The sequence below is a fragment of the Carcharodon carcharias genome, chromosome 9, assembly GCF_017639515.1.
Source record: "Carcharodon carcharias isolate sCarCar2 chromosome 9, sCarCar2.pri, whole genome shotgun sequence".
NCBI classification, from domain to species: Eukaryota; Metazoa; Chordata; class Chondrichthyes; order Lamniformes; family Lamnidae; genus Carcharodon; species Carcharodon carcharias.
Window position 1 is genome coordinate 4,369,729 of NC_054475.1, and position 14,185 is coordinate 4,383,913.

General features: G+C 40.2%; 1 protein-coding gene across 1 annotated transcript; it reads right to left on the bottom strand.

Moving 5' to 3' along the window:
• Positions 1 to 1,261: 1,261 nt before the first annotated feature.
• LOC121282184 (pepsin A-like) lies at positions 1,262 to 13,216 on the bottom strand. The gene is made up of 9 exons (XM_041195744.1): positions 13,076 to 13,216; positions 11,172 to 11,334; positions 10,509 to 10,626; positions 9,604 to 9,722; positions 5,991 to 6,190; positions 4,690 to 4,809; positions 3,464 to 3,608; positions 2,583 to 2,681; positions 1,262 to 1,715 (listed from the first exon to the last, which is right to left on the bottom strand). Exons 1-9 carry the CDS (start codon positions 13,129 to 13,131, stop codon positions 1,557 to 1,559), a joined length of 1,179 nt encoding a protein of 392 aa, XP_041051678.1. The 5' UTR covers positions 13,132 to 13,216; the 3' UTR covers positions 1,262 to 1,556.
• Between the last annotated feature and the right edge of the window lie 969 nt (positions 13,217 to 14,185).

Sequence of the window (14,185 nt, forward strand, 5' to 3'; positions counted from 1 at the left end):
CTGTGCAGTAAGGATTTTAAACTAATGTCTAACTTGTCTCTGAAGGAACTGGAATCTGTGGGATGTGTCGGCTAGATCTTAGATTCCATCAGGGAGAGGCACCAAGCTCTGTATGAAGGAATCATATGGATATTGGGCAAAGAAAATAAAAGAGCCTTATATAACAAATCTACAGCCCATTATGGATCTTACCTAATAACATTTAAAAGAAATTTGGTGAGATGCCTGATGATTAAAAATTAAAATGACTTCCACCATGCATTAATATTCCTTCTTCAGGATGCTCTCCCAATATTTTTGCTCTTCTACTGTAGATTTCATTGGTTTGAAAAGTTGGTGATCCCTAGAACTGGAGGACAATCTGCTCTGGGAGGTTAGTGCCCAAGAGTTAAGGACCAACAATTACCCCTTGGACTTCTCAACGTGGGGGAAGAGGATTTCAGAGAAATGAAGCTTATCTGGAGTACCTTAAAGTAAACTATGGAAATAGGAGAAGGGACACATGCTCAAACTAGTACAAGGTAGATTTAGGGATGTTATCAGTAAATTCTTCTTCACGCTTGGAGTCATGAACAGACACAATGATGGAGGCAAAAAGACTTGAATTAATGAAATACTCATTTGATGGTGCAATGGGGAAATGTAGGACTTTGCTGGATGGATGAACTAAAATCGATTGAATAGATTGAGTGGTGCATGAGAATTTTGTGAATGTAGTTAGTGTTTCAGGCCAGGATGTTTCATACCCTTTGGATGAACAGTTATAGACCTGAAACATTAACCCTAACTTTCGTTCCCCTCAGCTGCTTCCTGACCTACTGAGCATTTTCTGTTTTTCTATGTTGGATTTGCATCATCTGTAGTATTTTGTTTTTTGTGTTAGGGGTTTATTGAGCGCTGCACTGTTGGGTTTGCCTTGACCTGCAGCTGCCATCTTAGGATCAGGTTCAAAGGTAAAAAGCTGCAACACGATCTTAAACACAGAAATGGGAGAAAACAAACAGAGAACTCTGACCCTAAACAAAGTTGCTACAGATGCCAAAACCCATTTCAAAATCTGCACATTAGATTAATAGTTATTCCTCTAAAGCCAAAGATGTAAATACAATTTGGCTGAAGGCTGTATTCAGTTGACTCCTAGTGTCTGGGGAATTTATCATAGATCAGTCACACGGATATCTTTGTGTAGTGTGAGCACAAACTGGAGTGTATCTCAGTCACCTCCAGTGCTCATAGCAAAGTAAGAGATGAGAGCTATTAATGCATTTTTGATACTTTAATATTTATATTTTAATATTGTCCATTAATTTTTTCCAATAATATTTTGCAAAGTACAACACTAAATAGATTCAGAGCCAAACAGGCAGCCTGCATGTTGCTTGGTTTAAAATCAAATACCTTCTTCATCTGTGTAAATTATTAACATTGTTTGAAATCACTGGTACCACCATGATGCCTGTTGCATTTGGGAATTGTGAGGAATGTCGGGAAGATTTGTAAATGTGAATCGGGGAGAGGTCGAGGAAGCAATTTAAACAAAGCCATGAATGAACAAATTAGACAGCCTGGGCAAAGCCCATTCGGTTATTTCCTCGATCAAAAATGGAATAGTAGACTCCAATGAAGACATCTCCAAGAATCCAGAGGTCTTCAGAATCAGAAAGAGCCATCGTGCTAAATCCGCTTTCACAATATTTGTAGCCATTGTAATTGTTCTGCAAGTAAAGCAATGAATAACAAATCAATAGATTTCCCCACATTTGTTTGCTTATAAGAATGCACTTGCTTTTATGACAAACTATATTACATACAAACATACTACATTAACAGGCAGGAGAAGAAGCATTTGCCCCAAACTTCATGATGACGAGAACAACCTGACATTTCTTCGAAAGCAAAAAGAACTTTGCACAATGACTTACTTTGAAGCTAAAATGCCAAATGGCAAATACAGCAGAAACTTTCATGCAATTAGAATGCATGTTTGGCAATTGGATGAATTAACAGTTCACCTTTTTGTTGATGGTGCTGTCTCAAGGAGTGATGTGGGTGAGAACCCTATTTGAAGAAGAACGGGCAGAGACTTTCATTCTCAGGGCATGTGTGCTAGTGATTTGGGGAAAATGATTCAGCCGGAACTGCCACATGTTATGAGTGGACGACCAATCAGCCTGAGCCCCCACTCCTGATTACTGCGCTGGAATGTGTGCAAATGGGTAAAGACAGAGTTGGCCTAAAGTGTGGTACACTGTTGAATAACTCAACAAAACTTGCTGTCCTGACTCACAGTTTAAGCAAGAACCATTTGAGCATGTACTCGGGTCAGCAGGTACCCACAGAACTGTATTTAAAGGAACAGAGTCTCACAGAACAAAGGGAAGTCATTCAGCTAATTGTGCAGTTGTACTTCAACTAAAGTTGATGAAAGAAAGTGGAGTGGAAGAAATAATGAATAAAAGTTCCATGTAAATATAAATATCAATGAGGTACAGCCATTGCACTGAAACCTTTACAAATATCAGACACCCTGAGATGATGAACAATGCTGTGGAGATTCTGGCAGCCTAAGGTTTAAAGCATACCTGGAGAACATATTGGTCAGGAGAAAGGTGGTAGTCAATTCCATTGATGGTGAAAGTCACATAGGGCATGGTGGGCAGGTTACGACAGTTCACACCAAGCTGTAGAACAGAGAAACAAGAGGTTAACAGTGGTATTATCTGGGACCACAGGTCTCATTTATGTTTAAAATGAATTCTTGACTATCAGTTTGCTCTGAGCCTTTCCTTAATTTTAGCATAAGTGTAAACTATTGTAATGAATGCATCTGAGCCTCTTTTAATTTAGGGAACATAAGAAATGGGAGCAGGACTAGGCCATTCATCCCTTGAGCCTGCTCCACCATTCAATAAGATCATGACTGATCTGCTTGTGTTTCGAATTCCACATTCCCATCTACTCCTGATAACCTTTGATTCCCTTGCCTAACAAGAATCTATCTATCTATCTATCCCTGCCTTAGAAATATTCAATGACCCCGCCTCCACCATCTTCTCAGGCAGAGAGTGACAAAGTTGCAAAACCCTTTGAGAGAAATTTTTTTTCTCCAATTCCCCCAATTTTAAAACAATGACCCCTAGTTCTGAGCTCACTCACAAGAGGGAACACTCTTTCCACATCCACCTTGTCAAGACCATTCAGGGTCTTGTATACTTCAATCAAGTCACCCCTCATTCTTCTAAACTCCAATGGAAACAAGCCCAGTCTGTCCAATCTTTCCACATAAGACAACCTGCTCATTATAGGTATTAATCTAGTAAACCTACTCTGAACCGCCTCCAACGCATTTACATCTTTCCTTAAATAAGGAGACCAAAACTGCACAATGTATTTAAGACCTTGTTTCCTCAAAGATTTAAGTTGAAATCATCTCCTTCTTGTGATAAAATACAATGCAGGTTACCACAGAATAAAGTTGTTCTTCTGCACCAATCTCGTGCTGAATTCTCTGGATCGGTGAGACAGGGCCAATAATCAGAGAGGTGCCAGTATCGACAATGGCCTGACAACCGCTTTCACAAGCCACTACCTGGCCGTTGACCTTTACACTAGGGAGGAAAAGGACATTCATGATTACGTGACCATTTTCAGAAATCTAAATGCCAAATGTTTATGGAGATTAATGTATGTGAATGTATGCATCGTATATCAAGAAGGATTGCAAATTGAATTTGGCCATTATACTTTCAGTAAATATACAATATAACACTTTGATTGAGCTTTTGAATCTATTAATACGGCTGCACTACTGTTAGTATTCTCTCAACTCTAAAATACTATTTGTCTTGCAATCTTTTGCCAGGTTTGTGTATTTTGATTCTCACTTTTCTGGTTTGCATTTGACTCTAAGTCATCCAGTGTATTGGCTTCAAAGTTTCCCTCTTGATGCTCAAGTCCCTCCACCGCCTTGCCTAACTGTATCATTGTGATCTCCTCCAACACTAACAGCATGCACTGTCCGCTTTATCTCCCATTTACTGTGCATCTTATACTTGCTGATGGTGCCAGAGTCATGATAGCTTTTTTTTGTTGAAAATTCTATTTCAAAACTTTCTTCATCCTCAAAAGTCAATTCCTTAACTGTGCTTTTAGATACCTCCCTCTAATCACTCCCTAAATACCTGCTCCATCCACTTTTCAATCTTCATTGTGCCTTTGGTTGTTCCAATAAGTAAAAAGTGCTCCACCAATGCAGTTGCCGTTGGCTTGCATTTCAGCAACCCCAACATGAATAGGGGATGGTGTCTTTATGAGGAGCTGGATCAATATCAGTTGAGTAGGGGTTGAGGGTTATAGAGATATTGATCATGCTGTGTGATCTTCTAATCTGGTAGATTTGGAGATGTAGAGAATCATCAGGAGGTATGGGGTGGAAGTCCATGAGAGCACAATGGAGCACAGTTGAAGGTTAAATGATCTTTTCTTGATCTGAATTTGAATAACTCTGAATTATTCAATTCCAATCTAATCCCTAATATTTTTCTTTAATATGCAATCATGTTAAACTGCCCAGTAAATGCTGTCCAACACTTAATCTGTTTATCATTATGAATGAGCTCAGCACAAAGAACATCTTTGCAGTTTAATTTTGTTCTAGAACATAAGCATTTTTAATGTTCATTTACTGACCTGTCCACAAGGATTTGCCAGTATCCTTCCACAGTGACGGGAACCCAGTTAATGTTACCTGTGTAATGGTTTGGATCAAATCCACCAAATACAACTTCACTTCCTGACTCACCATCCTGTCTGTAAATCAAAAGTGAAAAGAAATTAAATCTGGAAGTGTGCAGGTTCACAATTTCTATCACCTTTTGAAGATCATATCATAATGGCCTTTTGTCAAAAATGTGTTTGAGAGTAGCTGTGAAGATGCAGGAAAGCGCGCTGTAAATCCTAGAGAATATAAAAACTATACAGTAGGATGTAGCTAAATCCTACAACAGAAGAGTGTAAATCCCCATGGTTTTAAATATTTACATTGTGATCTAGTCAGGTTTGGTTTGTTGTGATTGTGAATGAACTGCCTGAGCAGAAGGAAAGAGATTCAGTCGTAACTTGCAAAAGGGAATTGGACTCATACTTGAAAAGGGCGAAAAATACTGGTTATGGGGAAACGGCAAAGGAGTGGGGCTAATTGGATAGTTCCCTGAAAGAGCTGGCACAAGCGCAATGGGCCGATTGGTCTCTTTCTGTGCTGCCTAATTCTACGATTTTCTTCATTGAAGTCTACAGGGCTGGAATCGATGCTAGGGCAGGTTCACTGCCTAAGTTGGCAGGATGGACTCCCAGAATGACTGCTGGTGCAAGCCAGGAAGGAAATCTGGAACAGAACAGAAGAGGATTCTTAAAGGGGTAAAGAAATTCAAAGGCATAAAATAATTTTTTTATGGAAGAGAGGCTTTTCATGGGCTGTGGGACCTCCAGGAAAAGCGAAGTGCCTAAAGGGATGTAGAGATGACCACTGCTAGCCTTTGCACTCCTAACAGAGTTATTAGTTGCTTTCTACTTCTGCTGCATGATGTACTGCTGCAATATCCTGGATTCCAGGTTGAGGTTGGCCATACCTAAAGCAGAAAAGAGGGAAATTGGCTGGTTTCCCTCACCCTGTCCCCTACCATCATTTAAATGCATTGAGTGGTCAACAGTCAAGTGACTAAGTCCCCATGTCAGATGGGGCAGGGGGAGCTGGAAGATAATTTGCTCTGGTGCAGATGGGGAAGGTTATCTGACTACCGGCCTCCAATCCTTATCTTGCTTAATTTCCCAACACTGTGTCACCTACAGAATTATGCCAGAGAAAAATCCAGCTGATAACATTAATGGTGTTGATAAAGAGAAAATGGAAAGCAAAGGCAATGATTGTGTAGATTTTGTTGGGTGTTTGTTATGAAGAGATTAATTTGGGGGTCATGAACATTATACTTCACCTGGTCAGATAAAAAGCAAACATAAATTGCTCCACCAGATGCTCAGACATCATGTTTTCGAAAACAGTTGTGGCACCTGCAACGGCATAATCTGCATATCCCAATCCCAGAATTCCATCAAATTCAGCATAATAAAGAAAGCTGCCAGGCTCAGTGATGCTTAAACCAAATTCTTGGTGGGTGATATCAATGTTGGATACCTAATTGAAAAGAAAACTGTTTAAATATTTTACAGTAGGTCATCCTATCAGAAGGTCAAGTAACATAGTCCTTGTAGTAATGAACACATTGGGGTTGTGCCAGTTTCTTGGTCTCTGCTATTCCAAATTGCCCTTGCAAGGTGTTGAACCCCCTCCTGCCCGTTGCTAGGTGAATGCCTTCGGGAGTATGAAGTCAAGGATACAGACTCCCTACACCAGAAGTTCCCACTCCAACGTCTCAATCAGGTTCTGGTGCATCATTGGACACCAACACATCTAGTGAGGTGAGGCACTGCAGTCTCCAAATGGGCAGATGTGGTCCCCACCAGTCCAAGCCATTGAAGAAACACATTATGTTTTAAACATTTTCTGGAACACCACTTCTTCTTCCAGAGGCTGAGGAAGATATGTGATTTGGGAAATAAAGGTATAAAAGATTACTTTGATTTATACTTATGAAAGCTGTTTCTTTTGCTGTATTTTTCCATAATCTTTTGCTTACACACTTGGCCTGTTTTTCTGGATGTGTTTTGGTAGAGATGAAGTTACTGTAGCCGATAAGCTTTGTATTTTTTTCCATTTCGTACTTTCCCATGAGCTTGCTTGACTATGAGAATATGATGTGATGTGCTTTGCAGGGACACATTGAAGTCCATGAGCAGTCAAAATACTCTCGGCCCTGTAGCCAGCTGAAGCTGTATCGTGTATAAATGTGTGTTATTGTAACTGCTCTCTGAGAGATTCTATAGCTTAGCTCTTTCCCTTCCCTGCTCAAAATAAAGATTTTCTGACTTTAACCATCTCCGTACTTCAAGTGGCTTTTCTTCCACAACAAATGGAAGGACTGTCAGGGGAACCTTGGATAACCTTTCCCAAAATACCAGCTGGGCATCAGAGTTTCTGACTGTTTGGGCCAGGTGTGCACCCATAATTGGCCAATTCTAGATAGATGCTGTTACACTGGCCCCAAAGTATCTTGGGGATGTTTTGCCAAAAAAAGGTGGACCAGAAAGTGATTGTAAATTAAAGAAAGAAGAAACTGCTACTTATGTAGAACCTTCAGATATTGTTCAGATATCCCAGAATGTTTTACAGCCAATGAATTATTTCTGAAATGCACTCAGTTACTACTTCTATCTGTAACTAAGGCGAGAGTGACCTAACGCTTAAACAAGTGTCAGCTGATCAGAAAGAGCCATTGTGACTTTATTAAAGATACGTCATGTCTGTATAAACAAGTTGAACCTTTTGAGGGGCTAACCCTTAAGGTAGATTAGGTAAGGTCTATGGATGTTGTACATCAGGACATCCAAAAGGCATTGGATGAGGTTCCAGAAAAGAGAAGATTAGGGAAAGCAAGGGCGTACTTTTGAGGTGGACTTTTAACTTTAGCTTGAAATTGGTTGGGAAGTAGGATGCAGAGAGTGGAGATACAGGATATGTACGCAGACTGGTGGAATGTGACAAGTGGTGTTCTCCGGGAATCTGACCTGGAGCCTCATCTTTTCACCATAGATAGATGAAGGAATTGCGAGTTGTATTAGACTGCAGGTTACATGGAGCTAGGAGGGAAAGGAAGCAGTGCAGATGGCAGCACATTGTCGCAAGGGAACATAACCAGAATAAGTGAATGGGCATGCTGAGTTCAATGTGGGTAGGTGTGAGGCCATTCACTTTGGACAGAAGGTAAAAGAGTATTTTCCAAATGGTGAGAACTTAGGAATGGTAGAGGAGAGTGTCTCGGGAGCCCAACATTACAAAATTGTTAAAAGCCAGTTGGCAGATACAAAAAAGAATCAGTAAAGCTGATGGATTGTGAGCCTTTAACACAAGCATGATGAAATACAAAGGGAAGGAAGTTGTTCTTGAGGTTTGAAGATCCTTGGTCAGACTCTCAAGGGCAATTAGGGATGAGCAATAAATGCTGGCCCAGCCAGCAACAGCCACACCCCGTGAAAGAATTAATAATAGAACACAATGTGGTATCGTTATTCAAGAAGGTAGGAAGGGATAAACCAGGGAACTATAGTCCTGTTAGTCTAACCTCAGTGGTGGGGAAGCCATTGAAAGCAATTCTGAGGGACAGAATTGATCTCCAGTTGGAGAGGCAGGGATTAATCAAGGACAGTCAGCACCGTTTTGTTAAGGGGAGTTCATGTCTGACCAATTTGATTTAATTTTTCGAAGAGGTGACCAGGTGTGTAGATGAGGGCAATGCATTTGACGTAGTCTACTTGGACTTCAGCAAGGCTTTTGATAAGGTCCCTCATGGGAGACTGATAACGAAGGTAAGAGCCCTTAGGATCCAAGGCAACTTGGCAAATTGGATCCAGAAATGACGGAGTGGCAGGAAGCAGAGTGTGATGGTCAAGGGGTGTTTTTGTGACTGGGAGCCTGTATCTAGTGAGGTTCCACAGGGAGCGGTGTTGGGTCCCTTGCTGTTTGTGGTATATATAAACGATTTAGACTTGAATGTAGGAGGGTTGGTCAGTATGTTCACGGATGACATGGAAATTGGTGGGGTGGTAAATAGTGAGGAGGATAGCCTTAGGTTACAGGACAATATAGCCAGGCTGGTCAGTAGGGCTGATCAGTGGCAAATGGAATTTAACCTGGATAAGTGTGAGGTGAAGCAATTGGACAGGACAAACAAAGCACGGGAATACATGATGAGTGGTAGGACCCTGGGAAGTACTTGGTGTGCATGCCCACTGGTCCCTTAAGGGAGTGCAACAGGCAGATGAGGTGGTTAAGAAGGCATATGGGATACTTGCCTTTATTGGTCAAGGCATAGAATATAATGGCAGGGAGTTTATGCTGGAACTGTATAAAACACTGGTTAGGCCACAGGAAGGATGTGATTGCGCTAGAGAAAGTGCAGAGGAGATTTTCCAGAATGTTGCCTGAGCTAGAGAGTTTTAGTCATGAGGAGAGATTAGATAGTCTGGGGTAAATTTCCCTGGAGCAGAGGAGATTGAGGGGGGACACGATTGAGGTGTACAAAACTTATGAGGGGCATATATAGCGTAGACAGGAAGGAACCTTTCCCCTTGGTGGAGGGATCAATACCAGGGTCATAGATTTAAGGTAAGGGGCACGAGATTTTGGCAAATGCGTTCACCCAGAGAGTGGTAGGATCCTGGAACTCTCTGTCTGAAGGGGTGGTAGAGGCAGAAACTCTCATAACATTTAGGAAGTATTTGGATGTGCACTTGTGATGACATAGCATACAAGGCTATGGGCCTTGTGCTGTAAAATAGGATTAGAATAGTTAGTACTTGTTTGATTGGTGCAAATTCGATGGGCCGAAGGACCTTTTTCTATGCTGTAGACCTCTATGGCTCTATGACAATCTGCAACACTGACTTCTCTATGGGCCCCTCAGACATGGGACATCAGCTAGTTTGACTTACTCTGACAGTGTCATATCCCAGTACACCAGTCATGCTGCCTGTACCATATTGGATAGAAAGGTACTTGTTTGAAAGGCGAAATGTTGAGGACGCTTGTGGATTAAACTTGCGATGATCACCTATAGGAACAGCACATCTTATCCAGTTAGTTTCATTAGATTACAGTGTTCATTTCAATACAACAACAATTTGGCCTTGACGAATGTCGTGGAGATGTGACCAAATCCCACCACAACAACTGGGCAATTTAAATTCAATTAATTACAAATAAATATGGAACAAAAAGCGAGTACTGGTAATGGTGACTATAAAATTACAGGATTACCATAAGAACCAATTCCCCCTCCCTGCTTCAACAATAATACTGGGCAGACGGTATTACTAAGGTCTGCCAGCTCCAGGTCAATTCAGGAGGTAGTTCTCATATAACAACCTTTTTGTTTACCCAGTTTCATTCATTTGGAAATAAAAACTTGATGATCTGTGGAAATTATTTACATCCTTCTAATATTTCATTGGTTGTTTGTAACATTGATGACTCAGCGAGTAGTAGGTCATGAACACAATGTGCTTGGAAAATAAGAGGCACAGGTCTTCCTGCTTTAGATTACTGACCTGGAGATCTAAGCTATAACATACAAAGTTGGATCCTGAATCAACCCAGCTCCCACCTTCTTTTGGATACAAACTACTCCTGATCATCCAAAGGCTAAAGAAATTGAAGAAACCAATTATTTGAATTACACAACAGCGAATCTAAATGGGAATTTAGTGCTTAACAATTGCATTATAAAATCATAATGAAGCAAATTGGAGTTGAAAAGAATTAACTGCATCACCTCCAAGGTTCTGTGTACCAAAATGTGCCATTATGAGAATTCCTTCTATGGTCTAGATTTACTTACGGCATGCTGGACTAGAGCAGTAACCCGATGGGACCCAAAGGTTTGAAGAGCCAGTATCAAAGATGACAATGAAACTCTGAGGTGGAGTCCCGATGCTGATTGTTCCGTAGTATGACAGCTGTCAGGAAATTAAAAGGAAGATGTGAAATTAGAAATGGATCTGGTTCTCAGACAAAGTACAGTAGAGATGTGTTACAGATCCAATGTGTTTAAGCATTGAGTTTTCTAAAAGCTTAGTTTAGGAAATGCGTTTAACCCAACCATAATGGGAACGAATTTTGCATCCATTTTACACTTTTATTGCCCCCGCAGTTTAGTTAAAACAAATTAGATTTCCAAATGCTTAACAAAGATCTCTAAAGGCGACAGGGCTACTTTTGGCAAATATTCCACTGGTTTACGTAATGAGGAATGGGAGCAAATCAGCATTTAGTAAAATATGTAGGAATGGCAAGGGGCTATTTTCAGTTTCAATGATACACTCTCTTAGCGCTGTGCTAAAATATATCTATTGCAAAATGATTGCCAGCAATATTTGCTGTAATTTTAGATTTCAGATGCCGGTGGCAGGGTTAATGAAGGGCAGAATGCCGTCAAATCAATCAGGATGACCATTTCTATTCTATTTGCTGCTCTTCCTTAAAAACACTACAGATTACTTACATCCAGGTAGTTCACTAATGGCTCTGTTGAACCTGATGAGTCCTGCTGGGATGGTCCACGGAATTTGGAAAGGGGATTGTATGGGTGTTTCTTCAGGAAATCCTCGAGTAAACCACGTTCCGCCAAGATATTGCGGACAGATTTACCCTTAAATAGTTTCACTCTGCAAGGAGAGGAGTGAAAGTGGGTCAACACTTGGGCAAATATGTCCTGCTACATTTTTCTCTACACCTTACAGTGTCATGCACACAGGCTATGTTCAGATGTGTAAACAAAAGTAACATATACATAAAACAGAGATTAATGTAATAAGGGATACATACAAAAGAACATACAGATTAGGAGCAGGATTAGGCCATAATGAACACGACCATTTCCAAACTGTGCTACCAAGAGGGATTATCAATATCTGACAGTTTCTGTTTAAATAACAGCTTCATGGATTGAGATGCATGATGACTGTTTGTGGAGCACTGAAAAGGGATTTTTCTTTCCTTTTCAGAATGTAGTATTTATCACTGAATCTCCTTTTTCTCTCCAATGTTCAGCTAAAGTTCTATAGACACTTCACTTAAAGTCTGCTATATTCAGGACTTTTCTTGTGGATATTGGTAAACAAACTTCTCATAGTAATTACATCAAAATTGTCCCCTCACAAAAATATTCTGTACACATGACAAATTTCATCAATGTTGGCCAATCTATTTGAAATGCAAAAAACTATAATGTTGCAGAAAGAAAATCAATCCTATTCATCTTTAAGAGCCCCATTACACAGGGAACGTTCCTTCCACCTACTGAAAATGGACTTTGATGGCAAAAGCCCACTTGTATCTTCTCAAATATAATAGGTATTTTAAGTAATTCTCGTGTGTCCTGGGGCCTTTTGAGGCTACTATATGAAAAGTGTGTATGCTATCTAGTACACAAAATGCCATTGGCTGCAACACCCTAGGCATGAGGGACTAAGGGAAAAGCTAATGGAAGCCTGCTCATCCAATTTTCTGATCTTTCATTGGCATTTTATTACTATGCAACCAGGAAATTGACGGCAAGATTGGGCACAAAGGCAAATCAGCCCATTAAGCACACAGGCATTATTAATATAAAGAACTTGTCATGAGCAAGTACAGAAAATAATCAGAAATTCTAATGGCACGCTGACCTTTATATCTAGAGGAATAGAATACATGGAGGTACAAAACATGCTTCAGTTATTCAAATCCCTGGTTAGGCCACAACTGGAGTAATATAGACACCACACCTATGGAAGGATATATTAGCCTTGGAGGGAGTGCAGCATTGATTTACCAGAATGATACCTGCATTCCAAGGGTTAAGGGGACATTACACAAACCAGGGTTGTATTCCCTAGAATTTAAAAGATTAAGAGGCAATTTGAGCAAAGTTTTCAAGATATTTAGGGGAATTGACGGGGTCGATAGAGAGAAACTATTTCTGCTGTTTGGGAAGTCAAGGACTAAGGGTCTAATCTAAAGATTAGAGCCAAACCTGTCAGGAGTGAAATTAAGAACCACCTCTACACACAAAGGGCGGTAGAAATTTGGAACTCTTTTCCACAAGTGGCAATTGGTGCTAGGTCAATTGAAAATTTTAAACCTGAGATTGATAGAGTTTTGTTATCCAAAAGTATTAAAGGATATGGGTCAAAATATGGAGATTGGTCATAGGATCATCCGTGATCTCACTGGCTGACAGAACAAGCTGGAGGGGGTAAATGGCCTATTCCTGTTCCAATGTTCCTCGTGGCAGAAGAGAGATTCAGAAGTGAAATGTTCAATGCATACTCAAAAAATTTTGATGACATTATCATCTTCCATCTGTGAGGAAACAGTCATATCATATCTAACTTCAGAACCAAGACTCCGATCATAGGTTCTTACCTGACTAAACATTCAGAGAGCTGAATGCAAGCAAGTGCAATGAGCAACCACTTCATCTTTGTCCCTTGGTGTAGTGAAATGACTCCAAAAGGGAAATATCAGATGCTCCTGCAAATGGGTTCTAGTTGTTGCTGCTTTTATAGTGGTCCGTATCAATCCTTTCCATTGTCTTTCGATGTGGATAACAGATTAGGCAGTTAAGAGCTTTTCCATAATTGGTAGATATCAAACATGATGACCTTGTTGGAAAAGCAGATATTGCTGCCAAATTAAGTGACCTCAAACCACAAAATTACAATTTGTCACATTATTAAATAGCAATGACTTTTATTAATACAATTATAACTGATAAAGATATTAAAATTCTATTTACAAACTGATGAAAAATGATTCGTCTAATTACTTGGGTGTTGCAGTTTGAACGTATAGCCTCAGAGACTGATAAGCAATGAATTCGTGTCTGGATGACATTGAGCTTATTTTTGTATATGGTCAGTTGACTGCTCTGTGAAGCACCCATTGAATGGGCATTTGTCCCAAAATTCATAGCATGTTGACACCATTAGGACAAAAAGGACGTTGCAATCTGTAATAAATTGTTGCTTAAATTTTGGTGATTCATGCAATGAGATCACATGTGCTTTCAGATTTTCTTTTCTGGTATGTAAGGGTCAGAAATACACAGGTTGGCTGTGAATGTTGCTGCTACAATGTCATGTGTATGTTGTCTTTTATCACCATAGTTCTTATTTAAGGATAGTAATGAATTGATACAAATTTTTGGAAGCCATTGCTCTGCTAACCAGATGAGCCAAACACCATGTTAGACACTCTCTCCACCATCTGCACACTGTGGCTATGTTGCATACTATCCACAAGATGCACTGAGGTAACTCACCAAGGCCTTTTCAACAGCATCTTCCAAATTGACAACCTCCACCACCAAAGAGAACAAGGACAAAAGATGAATGGGGTCCTGCCAAAACTCAAAAAGTATGTGAAACACAGCAGAGAAAAGCCGATAGCTGGGGAGACAGAGTTTATAAAAAACAGTGACTGCTCTTAAAGCAGCAATAAATTTAGAAGGGTAAATACAAGAAGAATGGCCAT